Genomic DNA, 17,469 nt, shown 5'->3' with positions numbered 1-17,469 from the left:
GTGGGCCAAAGAATATTTCTCACGTCATAGTAATATATAACAAGGTTAGTAGAACCTATAAAACTTGGTGTATAATACGGAATTAGATTATAAAATATTATAATAATTTCAACTCTTAAGTTTTTATGTTTTTTTTTTTTTTTTTTAAATTGTGATGAGAAAAACCTCAACCATTAATTAGTTGAGGAGATACACAAATTAACCACACTCTTATGTAATAGCTCGCAAATTATATAGGAGAGGTAAATTTCACTAGAAATTATTGATATACACTAACAACCAACAACAATTTCATTTTAATTTGTATCAAATTGAGTATTGACCTAAATTATAAAATTATTTATGTTTTTCTAAAATGGTCTCACTCTTGATCATGCACATGCATCCTGCATTATATTAATCCATCAATTGACGTTGTCCAATATAAACGGTGGAGCATGTGGTTTAATTTAATGCAAGGTGAAAAATCTTATCATGGCTTGACATGCCATAAATCCTTTAGGAATAGAAACATAGGTGAAATTAAGAAAAAGAAGGGTGCCTTTGAAAATTAATCATTATACTATGGATCAAGATCGATCTTGTAAGATAGACTATTGATATTACCTTAATTTTATGCTCAACAAGCCCAAATTCAAGGCATGGGGATTGGGGATGCATGATATAAGTGCCAAATTAAAGATGCTTCTTTATGGGGTCTTTTGGAGACATTCTATGCCTTATTTGTGTCCTTTTGACCTATTATGTGGTTATAATTGCTTGATTTGCATAGAGTTAAAAGATAAGGACGGATTATCAAAAGAAAAAAAAAAAAAAAAAAAAAAAAAGATAGACTAATTGTGGGTGCATTTGTACATTTTAGGGGGGAACTTTATTAAAGACATTTTGGTCATTCCGGAGCTAAGATGGGAGAAGAGTTCGAGACACCATTCAATACGAGCTTTAGTACGTACATACCTAGGCCGTACAGAAATATACAGAAAGTTTTACATTTGGAAGTACACTCGTACTTGCCACATATGCATACATCCAAAAAGATATATGAGTAATCGGCTTGGTTGGCATGAATGGTCGTGCATTCTTGTCCCTTAAGAGAGGTTGGGAGTTTGAATCCTTCCTCGTATGGAAAAATCAATATGGCCAACACATGATTTATGATTTTATAATCAACGTATGAATGTGAGTACACATGTATTGTTGTGCTCCGGGAGACTTGTGTATAAATAGTTGTGTTGAACGAGGATTTTTGCCATTTTACAGATAAATTGTTCATTTCTTGTTGAGCTCTAGTAGTTTACATGATTTTACAATCAATGCCGCCAAATCACGTAAATGACAAAGAAATCAAATAAGTACATATTGTTCACTTCTTGTTGAAGTCTAGTTTACTTGATTTTACAATCAATATCTCCAAATCACCTAAATGACACAAAGAAATCGAATAAGTACATGTTGAAAAATTCTGTGAGAGAGATATTTTTTTGGTCCAAATTAAACCATACATATCTATCATTTTGCCATGTGTTCATTCTTGCCTAATTCTAAGAGCATCCTTATCAGTGGGGATATTAGAGGGGAGAATGTAAGAGTTATTAGGAAAGAGAATGTGGGAGGGGAGAAAAAAAAAATCAAAACTGACTTTTTAAAATGAAAAAAATAATTAAAAAAAAAAGTATGTCAGGCGCGCCTGACGCGCAGCCGGGCGCGTGCGAGTGTGGACTTGCTGTGCGCCAAACGCACACATCAAGTAGTATTTTTTTTTTCTTGGTTTTCTCATTCTCCCCACCCCTTACAGATGAATTCTTTTTAAATTATTCCCTCCCAACATTAGCTTTGCTCCTTGTTGGGAAGAATGCATTCTGAAAAAGCTCCAAAAAAGACACTATAGTGGAGATGTAAGGCCACTAATCTCATACATATGTTAATTATGTCTGATGTGCATTGAGGAGATGTGAAACAGTGCAAACGTGGGTAATCTTGTGGTTGTAATAGTATGCAGTGTTACTATATAAAGGCTATCTACTTTGTTAACAAACACACTCAATGATCATCTTCATATCCTCCTTTCTTTAATCCCTCTGTGTCATCGTCTAAACAAAGTCAGGTTCACCTGCGTTATAGTTGGTGTGAACTAAGCGTAGTTAGTCTGTGTAGCCTGTCGAAAGCGTGCCAAGGTTCTGACTGCACTGTTACCGGGCAAATAACGCTTTTAAGGCAGTGTTATTATAACATGGTACAAACTTCCTTTCAGTCATACACCCGTTGTGTCCGTGTCTCTTAAAAGGTTTCAAGCCCGCGCATTGACGTTGCGAATATTTTCCAACAGTACATACTTCAAATTAATTAGCACAAAACCATATGAATTTGATGTACATAAAAAAAAGTAAGAATTGAAAATCACCATATATACTCAAAATAATTTCCAAAGTTATAGACATAAATCCACCCAAAATTATGGCATTACTCATAAAATAAAACTTCTTTCAACAATTTGCAACAAGAGGAAAAGCAAACAAAACCACATGCAGCAATCCTCTGATCCACTCAACTTCATCTCGTTTTTCTAAGGGCAATTGATGACTTACTGTGGGCCCATCATCATAAATATTCCATCATTGAGAAACCAACCAAAATACTGTAAAATAGAGAACATATATATGCATGAAAGCAGGTAAGAAAAAAGCTAGAAATTTTAAACAGAAAGTAAGAAATAGATCAGAAGAGAAAAATAATTAAACACCATGATATGATATACCTAAAATGGATCTATAACTGTAAGCGTCTCCAGCTTTGATAAATACTCAATATAATCTAAATTGATGATGATGGGATTTTTGCAAGATCCAGGGGTGCTAGTAGGCTCAAACACATCTTTATAAAAAACTTTCAGATATTTTAGGTTTGGAAAATTGTAATACACCTCTTTTTTGAAATGAGTTGGACTCACCCAAGATAGTGATTGCAACTTCTCTTTAACCATGTTCGGAGGATCTGTCAAATAAGAATTCCCAAGTTCAAGATGCGTCAAATGTGGCAACTCTCAAATTCTAGATGCCAAATGGCCATTAGGTGTTCTAAGTTTAATAGTCATCTCATGTTCCCATTTGCTGATTGAGAGAAGACTCTTATTACTAGCAAGCTCATCTAAATAACTATACCTTTCAAAAAAAAAAAAAAAAAAAAAAAAACTGTAAGCTTTACTTTCAAATTCCTTATGCCCCAATGGCCTCACATATCATTCAGCAATCTATATCCTAATAAGATGTTTAACATTGATTTTAAAGCGTTTTGGATAAATTGCAAAATGTAGAAAGCAAACTTTCAAATGTTGTGGCAATTGATTGTAGTATAGAGTAAGCTTACTAAAGTGCTCAGTATCAGTGTATAGAGCTTCTTCCATTTCTTCAAAGTATAGTTGCATTCAGGGGCGGAGCCACTATGGGTGCAGCTACCCCCTCACTGGCTCCCTCCCCCACCCCATCCCTTTATATATATATATATATATATATATATATATATATATATATATATATATATATAGTCACACTCAAGTGTAGCGACCCTTTCCCGTGTGGTCATGTGGCGATTTTCAGAATACACCAATAGTTAAGTAAGATATACACCATCAACATCAGGAAATGCACCACAAAAAATGCACACAAATTAGGTACGCATCACCAACAACACACCATGGGTGTGAGTAAAAACACCATACAGTGTTCGAAAATACACCATTGGGGTTGGTGAGTTATATGGTGTATTTTTTGGGTCTGTTGTGTATTTTTTTTTGGTGTTTTTTTGCATTTCATTGTTGTGTGTTTCCCTTACACTGTTAGTGCATGTTGTTAACACTGTTGGTGTATTCTGAAATTCCGCCACACGACCACACCTAACAACATGACCACATATGAGCATTATTATTATTATTATTATTATTATTATTATTATTATTATTATATACACACACACACACACACACACACACACACACACATATATATATATATATATATATATATATATATATATATATATATATATATATATGTATGTATGTATGTATGTATGTATGTATGTATATACATATATAGCTATTATGAATAAATTGTAATAGATTTTGATGTGTCAAATTGTAATTTGTAGAACCCCCAATTTTATCTGATTTAAGTCATAGTTGAGTGTTAAACCATGAAGGGGAAATTAATAATTAAGAAGTAAAAGAGAAAAACAGAGGAGGAAGATGTATGAAAAATGGAAGAAGAAGATATCAAGCCTAAAATTTAGAATTTGTCTAGTGAAAATGGCAAACAGAAGAAGATGTATGCATATGATATGTATAGCATGAACTTTACCCGAATACCATACTCAAGAAGACTTCCAAGAAGAATTTTCGATGAAGAAAATCAAGATTTGAAGTCTGCATGAATTTGACTTGGAGATCAAGCATCTATGGAAAGAAAGAAGTACATTAAAGAAGATTGGAGATTTCACCAAATAATTGTTTAGATGAATTGGAAAATGTTTAAAATATTATGTTTAAAGTCTCATGTTGGAATCCCATTAATAACAATTTTACAAGGTAAATTTTAAGGAGCCAAATTGATTACTTCAAATGAAGTAAGGGCGCCAATTTGGTAATCACATGTGAAATTACTCAATTTCACTTGGGGGTGTGGGATGTAATTACACTTGGGCATTCACAATCAGAAATGAAATTGGGAAGCAATTAAAATGTAATTTAAGATCAAATGAAGTGTGGGCATCAATTACAAGTCAGAGCTGAAGTATGGGCATCGATTTCAAACAAGGAGATCAATTACAAGTTAAGCTCAAAGAGCTGAAGTATGGGCATCGATTTCAAACAAGGAGAAATTCAAATTGAGCAGAGATTTCAATCCCATAGAAGAGGTTTGAAATGGGCGAATACAGTATGGGATGAGATTTCACTTACCAAATAAAATGGAGAAATGGGCGAATACAGTATGGGATGAGATTTCACTTACCAAATAAAATGGAGAAATTAGAAAAGAGGTTTGAAATGGGCGAATACAGTATGGGATGAGATTTCACTTACCAAATAAAATGGAGAAATTAGAAGCAGAACTTCACAGAAGAAAAATACTAGTCAAACTAGTTTGGGAATAAATTGAAGAATATTTTTAAAGTATTAAAATCCCAAAGAAGGCGTGATGTACATAAGGGAAAATTTGAAAAGCCATTATACATGAAATTGAAGCTCAAGAATTCTCAAGAAACGTGATCAACACCAGATGAAGTTTAGGAACCCATTTGCATGAACTTTGAGCTCAACAAACGGCTAGAATATCTTTCTGACACATTTTCAGAAGATAAGATAACATCTCTGACAAAAGATACCAGAATTCAAAATTGAGATTGTCTTTTTTCAACGGGCAAATTCTCAAACCAGCTATAAAAGGATGAAGATTGAAGAAGAGCAAAGACAGAACTTCCAAAATATGAATACAAGCAAGAAAGAGCTTACAGAGAAAATCTTCAAGTGAGAAAATATACAAGTGCTCAGAAGCTTACAAAGAAATATTCAAAAGAGAACTAAATCTTCATCATTGAGAGACTTGCTGCATATTGAAGGTCAAGTCTACAAACAAGTGAAGTCCCTACGGGAGTGTAAGAAGAAGATTGTCACAGTGAGTTGTGAAGTCTTGGAGAAGGGAAAGTAGCACGGAGTTGTGAAATCCAAGTTGCAGTTCTACCGGAGCGTAGAAGTCGGGCGGAAAGTAACACGGAGTTGTGAAATCTTGGAAAGTAGCAGGAGTTATGAAATCCGAAGTGTAGTTCTACCGGAGCGTAGAAAGGGGAGGAAAGTAACGCTGAGTTGTGAAATCATGTAGCAGTGTTGTAGGCACTGGGTTGGGCGTGATTAGTGCGGGCTTGGTGATCAAAGCACTAGATCACAGAATTCATTGTATCTTGGAACCAAGAAGTGGTGGATATAGTGAATTGCTCTTGGAGATAGGAGCAAGTGGACTAGGAGGATTACGCCACCTTCGAACCACTATAATTGCCTTATGTTCTTTACTTCTTTGTTTACTTACTTGTTCTTGCTTGCTTCTCACGTAAATATACTTGACACAATCACACAACACATATTTTATTATTCCGCTGTGTACCAGACTCTAATAATCTAGTTAAGAGTTTTGGTTTCTATGTTGCCTTAGCAATTGTTGTAATTTGCGAAAACGGTTTAAAAGTCTATTCACCCCCCTAGACTTTTACCATACCTCTTTCGGGACCAACAATAGCATTAAATATTATATAAAATGTATATTTATGTTCAAATTGCTAATAGTTTGAGTAACTTAGTTGGTTGAACTCCAAACTTGATGTTAAGAAGTCTGTGTCACAAGTATTCGAATTAATTTAGAAAAACTTAAAGTTGATCTAACTAAAAGAAATTAAAATTAAAAAGTATTTATGAATATATAGTGTTATTCAAATTATTTTGTCTAATTGATTATGTTTCATATTTTGTCATAAATATTTTCACATTTTCACCCCACTCAAGTATATTTTCTATTGTAATTTATAATGCGTATTTTGTATTTTAACCTTATTATGACTGTTTGATATTTTGTTATTGACATTTCTATTGTCATTTAAACTTCGCCCCCACTCAGATGATTTGCTGGATCTATCCATGGTTGCATTTCGATAAACGCTCTGCATGCAACTGTAACTATTGACCGTGGCAATCCTTTTTTTTTATTCAAAAATAAATTTTATTAATCAAAGGAATTAAACGGATTTACAAAGGATTGCTGCCCCCCCCCCCCCCCCCCCCGATTACGTACCAAGGCAGCAATCCCACCCACCGACTTCGAGTATGAGAGATTGAGCTTTTTAGAGCCATCCGGAGGGGGATCCCATCTAATAGCACGAACCACGCATCGCGGGGCAGTGGACTCTATATAGGATAGAATGACAGACCAGTTTGTTGGTAGAAGGTGTTCCCGCGGCCATCGCCTAAAGAGACACTCTGTCACCCTTTTGGCAACGCCATACACCACTCGAGGCACACTCGGCGGTCCTCTTCTATGCAAGCATGCATTCCTGTGTTTCCATAACTCCCAAAGGATGAGATAAGGCAACATGCAAATAACAAAAGCAACAAGACGGTTATGTGAAACCACCCGCTTCCACCCAGTCAACAGCGTCCGTAGACCCCGATGACTGAATCGCAAGCTGAGTGATCCCATTAAAAAAAAAACCCCATACAGCCCTGGTAGTGTCCCCCGCATAAAAGATGTGATCAATGGTCTCACTAGCAGGGTTACTGCAGCACTAGCATCTGGAAACAATAAGGTGCCCAAATCTAGCTATGGCATCATCAGTGGGCAAACGGCCCGGTAATACACGCCAAACAAGAAAGGACACCTTAAAGGGCAGGTGTTTATGCCAACATGCCCTCAAAAGAGGACCAGAATTCACCGGTTCAGGTCTTAATAATGATTTTGCATAAGAGAAAGAAAACAAACCGTCCGTAGCTACCCGCCAAATAGGAATGTCAGCCACTCTTTGACCGAACCGGGACATGTCAGCCTCCAACCTAGCCGGTAGAAGGCCATCATAGGCCGACAAGTCCAATTCCCCATCCTGGATGAAGTCAGACAGCAAATCACCAAAGTACCTAACCCCTGGAAAGGGGTAAAGGCGCCCTAGCGGGCCAAGTCTAGACCAGTTATCCCACCAAAGGTTAACATCGCCATAAGTCAGGCGCCATCCCAAGACTGCCTCCACCTCATTCCTGACGCTAAGCATCCGCTTCCAAGTGTGTGAGTTGGAACTTCGCACTGATTTCGCCACCGGGTGAACTCGGCGGTAGTACTTAGCAATCATGAAACTTCCTCATTATGAATACACCTTGCGAAAATTCCACCAAGGCTTTGAACTCGATGCACGTACCATTAAGTCCAGGTCAAGGAAGCCCACACCACCCTCCTTTTTAGGGAGGGATAACGTTTTCCATGACGCCCAATTGTAGCATGCACCTCCCAACTGCCGCCAAAAGAAGCTCGCGAAGCACCGCTCAAGGTCACGGATAACCTGTTTAGGAGGAGCACAAGCTGCAAAGAGATGTAAAGGGATAGCCTGCAAAACAGAAGTAATACGAACCACTTTCCTCCCCTTGGATAGCAACCGACGTTGCCACCCAAGGCATTTGGCCTTAACCTTGTCCACCAAAGATGAAAAATAAACACACTTCTTCCTCCCACATAAATAGGACACCCAAGATAAGTGAAAGGGAAGGACCTATGAATGCATCTAGTGATATCCCCAATCCTATGAATAACCCAACCCGAAGTGTCAGGATGCATATAAAAAGCACTCTTAGGGAAACTGACCATTTAATTTGGCTAGAAATCTCCTCATAATCTTTTAAAGCGCGTATGACTTTGCAGATTTCCCCCTGCCTCCCAGTACTAAAAATAATAACATCGTCAGCGTAAGCTAAGTGATGAATATGAGGGGTACCAACAGGCTGAGAAAACCTAGGGACCCCCTCGTCCAGATGGACTCGAGCAAGGTACATAGAAAGGATCTCTGCAGCAATGATAAAAAGACTAGGGGACAGTGGGTCTCCTTGCCTCAACCCACGGGACAAGGTAAAGAAACCCTCTTTGACCCCATTGACAATAACAGAGAACCACACATTTGAGATCGCACGATAGACCAAATCAATCTAGATTTCAGAAAAACCCATCCTACGCATCACAGAAACAAGAAAAAACCAAGTAACCCGATCATAGGCCTTAGCCATGTCTAGCTTCAGCACTACATCCTGATTCCCTAGCGTTATACCATGACACATCTCAGAGGCAAGCAAAATATTATCCGTGATTGATCGCCCCGAGACAAAATCACTTTGATGAGGAGACAACAATCTCGGGAGGACAGAAGCCAACCTGACTACCTGTGACAATCCTTCACATTCCTCAACAACACGCTTCCCTATTTAATTTCTTCAAATTTAGGTGTTATATGCTCTTTAAGAGAGTCTCTTGCAAAACAACTTCCGACTTGTATCTGAATTCTAGTGCACTCATTTTATGCACATTAATTACCGTCTATGGCGGCATGGGAACCCACATTATAGAACTGAGTGGTCAGCAATACATAAATTTGAAGCTGGTATAAATAAAGAGGGAGACATGATCTGATATCAGCCCAATTAAAATATGATTGAAAGGCCATTAAATTAAATTATGATCTTGCAGTCAATTCGCACATGCATGGAGCTAGACATCCATCTTGCCATGAAAAATCTGTAAATTGGATTAGTTACATGAAATTAGTTAATTTAGGAACGCAATTATATGTTTTTTGAATTCAATAACCTAATTACATTTTGGTGTGTAGTTCGATAATCTATTTGATTCTTATTCTTATTTTTTTTAATCATTTGTATGCATGAAATCATGTATAGAACTCAAGAAATCTGCTCACGTGGAGGTGGTGCCGCAAGAGGAGTCGTCTGTCGCAGTCGTTATGCCATGGAACCGTGTTCACCATCCATGGTGAACACGGTCCCAACGGTAACGGAGCACCGTTATCTTCTTCTTCTTTTTTTTTTTTTTTTTTTTTTTTTTTTTTTTTTTTTTTTTTCTTAATTAATCGCATAACTTTTCTTCTTCATTTTCACATTTCGCGGTTTCACTTTCTCTTCGCGCAAGTTTCTTCAACATTCATAAATTATGAATGTGCAGGCATGGATTTATGAATGTGCAGTATTATGAAATTATGAATTTTCTTTTATGAGATTATGAATTTTCTGTTATGAAATTATGAATTTTCTGTTATGAGATTATGAATTTTCTGGTTTGCGATTATGAATTTTCTGTTATTAAATTATGAATTTTCTGTTATGAGATTATGAATTTATAAAAAATTCATAATTACATAACTGTAAATTCATAATCTCATAACAGAAAATTCATAATTTAATAAATGTTTTTCTTTTATGCGATTATGAATTTTCTGTTATGAGATTATGAATTTATAGTATATTCATAATCTCATAACAGAAAATTCATAATCTGAACAAACGCGCGCCGTTAACAGCACATTAACTAAAATTTTTTTTTCATAAAAACGGTGTCGTTTGGACTCGTGTTCACCATGAATGATGAACACGTTTCCCGGACATAATTTGCGGTCTATCAGGCATCCATAATGAGCGCACCTAAAAGTCAACTCAAACCCCAAATCAATAATGATCTTTTTTTAAAATCATACTCATCAACATCATTATTTATTCCTATTTAATCTTCACAAATAATCCGGCCACTTGCTAGGTGACATGCAATATCTACAAAATATTTTTTTTTGGGTGAAATATCATACTCCTCAAATGATGGTGTAATCAACCTATGTAAAAAAAAAAAAATGTTGTCCCTCTTTTTACCATGAAAATGTAGTGAAATGAATGTGGCAAGCTCATTTAAATGAAAATGTAAGGAAATCAAAATCCTATCGCTCCCTGAATATAATAATTTTCGACCTCCAATTATATTATTTGGCAAAATGTGCACTCCATCATAGACAATCAGGAATGAACACCCATCAACAATAAGAAGAAACAAGAAGCTCAATCACCCCAAACAATAGATTCAGACACCTCCTTAAGGGAGGGTGTTTGGGGCAATTGGAACATCATATCATCACACACACGCATTCTGTATGCGAAAGCATTTTCTCAAAACAATTGCTATTGTATTGTTTCAAGGTACAAGCTAGGTTGGACTACTTGTGTAATGTCTGTCTCAGAATTCTATGATTTTTATGCAGCAAACAGAACAACAATCTTTCATCATACTCTTATTCTTCTTCAATTCTTCCGAGGATTCTGATTCTGTTGCCACCCATTCATCATAATCTTCCTCTTCCGAGGCTTCTGATTCTATAACCGGCCGTTCATAATACTCTTCTTCTTCTTCTTCTTCTTCTTCTTCTTCTTGCGAGGATTCTGATTCTGTACACACCCATTCATCATACTCTTCTTCTTCTTCTTCTTCTTCCCAGGCTTCTGATTTTGTACACTGTGATTCATCATATCATATCAATGAAACAATATAGTCTAATGCAAAATGTATGGATCCCATCCAGGACAGAAAACACATTATATTTTGCAAATTAAAGAAAATAATTAAGCAAAAGAAGTGATGAAGAGAAAGAAACACAACATACTGAAATAATCTTGCCGTCCACAGTAACTCTAGGCACATCAAGCTGGTTGCGCATTCTCTCTTTTTGAATCCTCTTGGCAGAAGAGACAACACAAGGGGGATATAGCTCCAACTCAATCGAAAGCACAAATCGGAGGCGTTTTGCAATACGAGGAGGGATCTCTTCCAGAGAAGAACAACGTTTTAAGAATAGACGCCTGAGCTTTGGGAACTGACGACTACCTTTGCACACCCATCGCTCAAGACTTGTGGCTTCAAGCTCCAACTCTTTTAGTACACCAAATCCTCCTTTAACTACTTCCCACACTCTTCCATGCAAAGCATTTTCTAGTTTCAATACTTCAAGCTTGGGCAACTCTCCAATTACCCCTAAAACCTTCACGGGCAAATTAGTCCCACTCAACCTCAACTCCTTCAAATTTGCAGGAAAACCAACCCGCTCTAACAGGGTTATACTACCAACTGGAACTACTATAACACTTAGAGCCTCCAACCTTAATAAATCTTCAAAATTCTCCACAATGGTGATGGGATTACTGTAACGTCCACCAGTGCAACCCGGCACTAACACGTCTTTATACACAATTTTCAGTTTTCTTATGCTTGGAAATTAAACCTGCCATAATACACTCCTTTGCTCAAATGAATTGGCATCGCACAAACTAATGTTTGCAAATGCTCTTTAACCATGTTTGGAGGATCTACCATATACATATCCCCAATTTCGAGATGCCTTAAATGTTGCAGCTCCCAAATTTTGGATGTCAAATGAAGGGTAGGTGCTCTGAGTGTTGTTGGTTCATCAATGCCAGAAACAATAAGGGTTTGCAAATTCGAATTAGTTGAGACTACATCATCAAGGCTCTCAAACCATTGTGGAACCCATAGATATCTTAAGAAAACTAAATTCCTCAAGGGCAATGCCACTCCTTTGAGCATTCGAGATTGACTCAAATCCACAACTCTTAGATGTTTGAAAGCTATAAACATTTCATAATCTCTCTGAAAGAAGAAAAGGGAGTGAGAGATATTTGATCTAAACAACACATGATAGTCCAAAATATGTGAGCGTAAACTTAACCAACAACATGAATTTGCAAGTATGTCTAGTGGCCATCCAATACATTGTTGACCATTTACGGCACATAAAAGACTCTCTTTTTGAGCTTCTTGTACGCAAAAGCTATGCATGTCAACATGTATCCCATAACTAGTCTTTGGTCTGCAAGCTTTCTCATCCACTACTTTTTGTTACTAATCCTCTACTTCTAAGATCCTCTAAATAATTGTAAGCTATATCTTCTAATGGCAGGCACGACCTTAGTGACTTCACAAACCCCTCAGCAATCCATAACCTAATAAGTCTTTCCTCTTGGATTTGACTATTTTTTGGAAAGACGGCAAAGTATAGAAAGCAAACTTTTAAGTGTTGTGGCAAACGATTGAAAATGTCAGCGAGCTTACTTGAGTGTTGTGTATCTCTATGTAGAGTTCCCAATGACAGTAATTCTTTTTCAACCTTCTTTCATTCCTTCACCGTGTAGTTGCATTTAGATAGACGGTCTGCAACGGTAACAATTGCGCGTGGCAATCCTTTGCATTCCTCAACAAGACTCTTGGCAATTTCTTTAAATTTAGGTGCCATATACACATACTGATTGCGAGAATATCTGTAGAAAAATAGATCCCAACTTTCACTGAAATTTCGGAAAGAGATGTGAAAGGCAGGTGTGCTAATGTTCTTAGCCACATCACCGGAAAGAGTGGTTAGCAATATCCTGCTTGCATTTGAGTCATCTGGGAAACATGGTTGGATATCATCCCAAACCAGAGTGTTAGGGACATCCTCCAAAACAATGAAATATCTCTTGCATTTCAAGTGTTTGTGGAGTTGCTCTTTTAGCTGAGAAACGGTGTTTCCCATGTGAATTTCATTGGAGGTTGGGCTTATTGATTGAAGAAGGTGGCACAATAATTGTTGGGCATTGTATCTTTGCCGCGGAATAGTAACCCAAGCTTGAATGTCAAAACATGATACAACCTTTTCATCTGCATACAGTTTTTGACATAAAGTAGTCTTTCCAACCCCTGGGGCTCCAAAAATTGGGACAACTATTCGATTTTGTGCCCCGACTTGGTGGAGTAAATCAACCTTTATCCTTGCAAAGGAACCGTCACGACCAAACATTTTATCCTCAAACTGTTGACAGCATTGCAAGGATCCAATGTTGTCTGCAATTGTTGGGCATTGTATCTCCGTCTTTGGGCACAAGTTGAAGGATGTTTGTTAGTTGTATTTCGATGGCATCTTCAGCTTTGAGTGCAAAGTCTCGGATTTTGATTTGCAGATCTCGGATTGGAGCGCCACCATTGCTGTATTCCTTCTTCAGAAAGGCTTCCAAAGACGAAAGCTTCTCAAACACAGATTTCAATGACTTTTCATCAAGAACAGACACTCTGTGGTTGGGTTGAAGGAACTCAAACTCAATTGTTGCCATGAGAGAAGTCAATGCAACACAAGCCATCTCTCTCACTTTTTCTTTTTGAGTAATGTATTAATGCATTTGCTGGCAACTTCTGGTTTTACACATTTATACTACATTTCTTCTCCTTCCCAATAATTCCGGGATTCTGATCAGATTAGAAATATGGCCTACTTATTATTAAAATTCCAACAAAAAAAAAAAAAAAAAAAAAAAAAAGAAGAAGAAGAAGAAGAATAGTTTACTTACACGTATTCATAATCTATATATATTCAATGACAGCTTCCCTCAATTTTTCTAAAAAACATGTCTCAATCAAGTGGTGAATGTGTCAATAGCTAGAAATTTAGTCTATAATTAAAATGGAAAGTATGACTTATTTTCAAAAATTCTTAATTTCGTTGTCCTCCCTGCCTGTGTTTCAACTTCAAGTTTTGCACATTAGAATATGAAGTGCCTTTTAGCTTCACCAAGGGTCGTCAATAATAGCAACCACATAGTCCTTTATAAATTAAAGGAATTCAATATTGGGCTGATGACTTTAATGTGTAAATGAGAGAGGAGAGAGACAATATTGTGTAGTTCGGGTAGGGTTGAAGAAAAATGTGTAAAGTACTTATTCCATTGCCCTTTTTCAATTAGGGTTGCATGCAAGTCGGTAATTGGATTACCGTTTCGCAAATATGTTCGTTTATGTTCATAAACACGTTCGTGAACGCTTAATAACCAAACACATGTATATATTCATGATCACAATTCGTTCGTGAACTATGTTCACGAACAATAACTAAACAAGCAAGACAATTACAAAACTAATACAAATAGTTGAATAAGTCCAATCGTAGCATCTAATATCAAAATGAAAATACAAGTCTTCTCAAAAAATTAGATAAAAGAAACATACACACAAATTGTTTGTTCACATTACAAGCCAAACACAAAACTTATATCATAAGATATTTTTAGATTCTGCATCCACCATCCTAAAAAACTTAATACATTCTACTCCAAGTTCATTCCAACCTTCAACTCCAAGCTTATTAAATATATATATATTTAAGTGCTTGTTTGTGAACATGTTCATGAATATTATTAAACGAACACTAAATGAGCTTGTTTGTGAACATTATTAAACGAACACTAGACAAGCTTGTTCATGAACAATATTAAACGAATACAAATGAGCTTGTTCACGAGCTTTTAGCAAACAAGCTTACAAATGTTCAGACTCTGTTCGTTTAACAATCGAGCTCTAGAATTTGTTCATTTATATTTGTTTACCTTAATAAACGAGCATAAACGAACGCTTACCGAACACAAACACGAATAGTTTACCGAAAGCTCTGTTTGCTAACACCCGTTTGCTAAAAGCTTTTTTTTTTTTTTTTTTTTTTGAAACATAATACCTACTATGTTCAAATTATTTATATTAAAAAAAAAAAAATAAGTCTTAAAAATGCATTGAACATAGTAAGTATTGTGTTTCAAAAGAAAAAAAATTTAGCTTTTAGCAAATGAAATTAGTTTTTCTTATTATTTTATTATAATTAGATTTCAATATGAATACCGTAATAAATAAAATCGAGATAATTTGTTGACAATAAGCCAATGATGTTAAAACTGACAACAGAAAAAATATTGAATACAGACTTGGTAAGAAATTATTAGCATCTAACTGCGGCGGCATCATTATTTCTTATACAATATATCCTGTGATTCATCATTGGAATTTGTCCCATCACTGAAAAAATAATGCAAAATGAGGAACATATATGAAACCAGATGAGAATTGAAGAAGATATTTTAAACAGATTTGGCAAATAAAACAAACAATATAATAGAAGAGAAAAGAAACACATATATACCTAGCAAGCTAGCTAAAATCATGAATCACGTTGTCGACAACAACAGTAAGTGGTGTAAGGAAAGCATGAACTCGAAGTAGCCGCGCACGCCTGATTAAGGGAACACTGCTCCACCTTAATTGTCTCTAGGGTGTCAATAAAGCTAACATCAAATGGGATCTCTTCCAAACAATAACAACGTCTTAGGATTAGACACTTTAGTTTTGGGAAATCGGCACTACACCTGACCTCCCATTTCTGGAGATCTGTAGCCTCAATGAACAACACTTCTAAGTTAGAAAATTGTTCAAATGATCCCCACACTTGGCCAGAGAAGGCGTTTTCTAGTTTGAGCACCTTTAAACCTCTCAATACCCATGGAAGTTTCATTATCGGGAGATTAGTCCCGCTCAACCTCAACTTCTTCAGCCCTATAGAAAACATTGGCCGCTCTAGATGGGTCATACTGTTTGCAGGGACTATAACCGTAAGTGTCTCGAGCATCGAGAAACACCTAATATAATCCAAATTGACGGTGGGGTTTTTGTAAGATCCAGGGCTGCTACTTGGCTCAAAGGCACCTTTATAGAAAACCTTCAGATATTTTAAGTTTGGGAACTTCCTATACACCTCTTCTGTGAAATGAGTTGGATAACCCACGATAATGTTTGCAATTGATCTATATTCCTGTTTGGAGGAACCACCTCATAGTAATTGCCAAGTTCAAGATGCCTTAAATGTGGTAACTCCCAAATTCTGAATGACAAATGCCCAGTTCTATGTATATGTGGTTCACCACCAGAAACAATAACTGTCTGCAAATTCTGATTGTTTGACACTACATCATCTAAACCATCAAACCACGATGGTACAGATAGGTATCTCAGAAAAACTAAATCTCTTAAATGCAATGGCACTATTTTGAAGATTTGAGTGCACTCAAATCCACAATTCTTAATAGCTTGAAAGATACCGACTTTACATAATCTCCATGAAAGAAGAAAAGAGAGCGAGGGTTATTTGTAGTAAAGAGCGTGTAATAATCCAACTTATGCGAGTATAAACCTAACCAACGACATGAATTTACAAACATGTCTAATGGCAATCCTAAATCTTTTCGAGTATACACCGCACATAGGAGACCCTCTTTTTTAGTTTCTCTTGTACAGAGAAGTCCCATAAGGAGCTATGTATCCAACAAACATTAGTCATCTTATGTTTCCATTTGCTGATTGAGACTAGACCACTATGAACAAGACCATCTAAATAGCAGCAACCTTCCTCTTCTAAATCCTTCACCAATTGCCTCCCAAATCCCTTACACTCCATTTGCCTCACAAATCCCTCAGCAATCCATATCCTAATAAGCCTTTTCACATTGATTTTAAAGCCTTTTGGATAGATTGCAAAATGTAAAAAAACAAACTTTCAAATGCTGTGGCAATTGATTGTAAAATAGAGTAAGCTTACTTAAGTGCTCGGCATCATTGTACAGAGGTCCCAATGTCTCGACTTCCTTTTCAATCTTCTTCCATTCCTTTAAAATGTAACCGCATTTAGACAAACACTCTGCAATTGCAACAATTAACCGTGGCAACCCTTCGCATTCATTCACAACATGTTTGGCAATTTCTACAAATTTTGGTGCTCTAAGCTCTTTGGGAGAGAGTTTGTTGCAAAATAGATCCCAACTTCTGTTTGGATCTAATATGCACATTACCAAATGTGGCAGCATCACAACCAACAGTATTGAACTGAGTTGTCAGCAATATACGGATTCAGAATGAATCATTAGGAAGACATGTTAGGATATCACCCAAAGCCCGGGTGTTTGGTATATTATCCAAAACAAGAAAATACGTCTTCTGATGAGTACCTCCCAAGTGCTTGTGTAATTTCTCTTTTATTAGTTGAGAAAGA

At 36.5% G+C, this 17,469-nt stretch overlaps 1 protein-coding gene across 1 annotated transcript; it reads right to left on the bottom strand.

The window, feature by feature from the left end:
• Nucleotides 1–11,825: 11,825 nt before the first annotated feature.
• LOC109151972 lies at nucleotides 11,826–17,266 on the bottom strand. The gene is made up of 4 exons (XM_019299563.1): nucleotides 17,020–17,266; nucleotides 16,753–16,940; nucleotides 16,017–16,236; nucleotides 11,826–13,454 (listed from the first exon to the last, which is right to left on the bottom strand). The coding sequence occupies exons 1-4, from the start codon at nucleotides 17,264–17,266 to the stop codon at nucleotides 12,748–12,750; spliced, it is 1,362 nt and encodes a 453-aa protein (XP_019155108.1). The 3' UTR covers nucleotides 11,826–12,747.
• Nucleotides 17,267–17,469: the final 203 nt, after the last annotated feature.

This window comes from Ipomoea nil, unplaced genomic scaffold (assembly GCF_001879475.1).
Source record: "Ipomoea nil cultivar Tokyo-kokei standard unplaced genomic scaffold, Asagao_1.1 scaffold2338, whole genome shotgun sequence".
In the NCBI taxonomy this organism is placed as follows: Eukaryota; Viridiplantae; Streptophyta; class Magnoliopsida; order Solanales; family Convolvulaceae; genus Ipomoea; species Ipomoea nil.
This window is presented reverse-complemented; position numbering and strand designations above follow the sequence as displayed.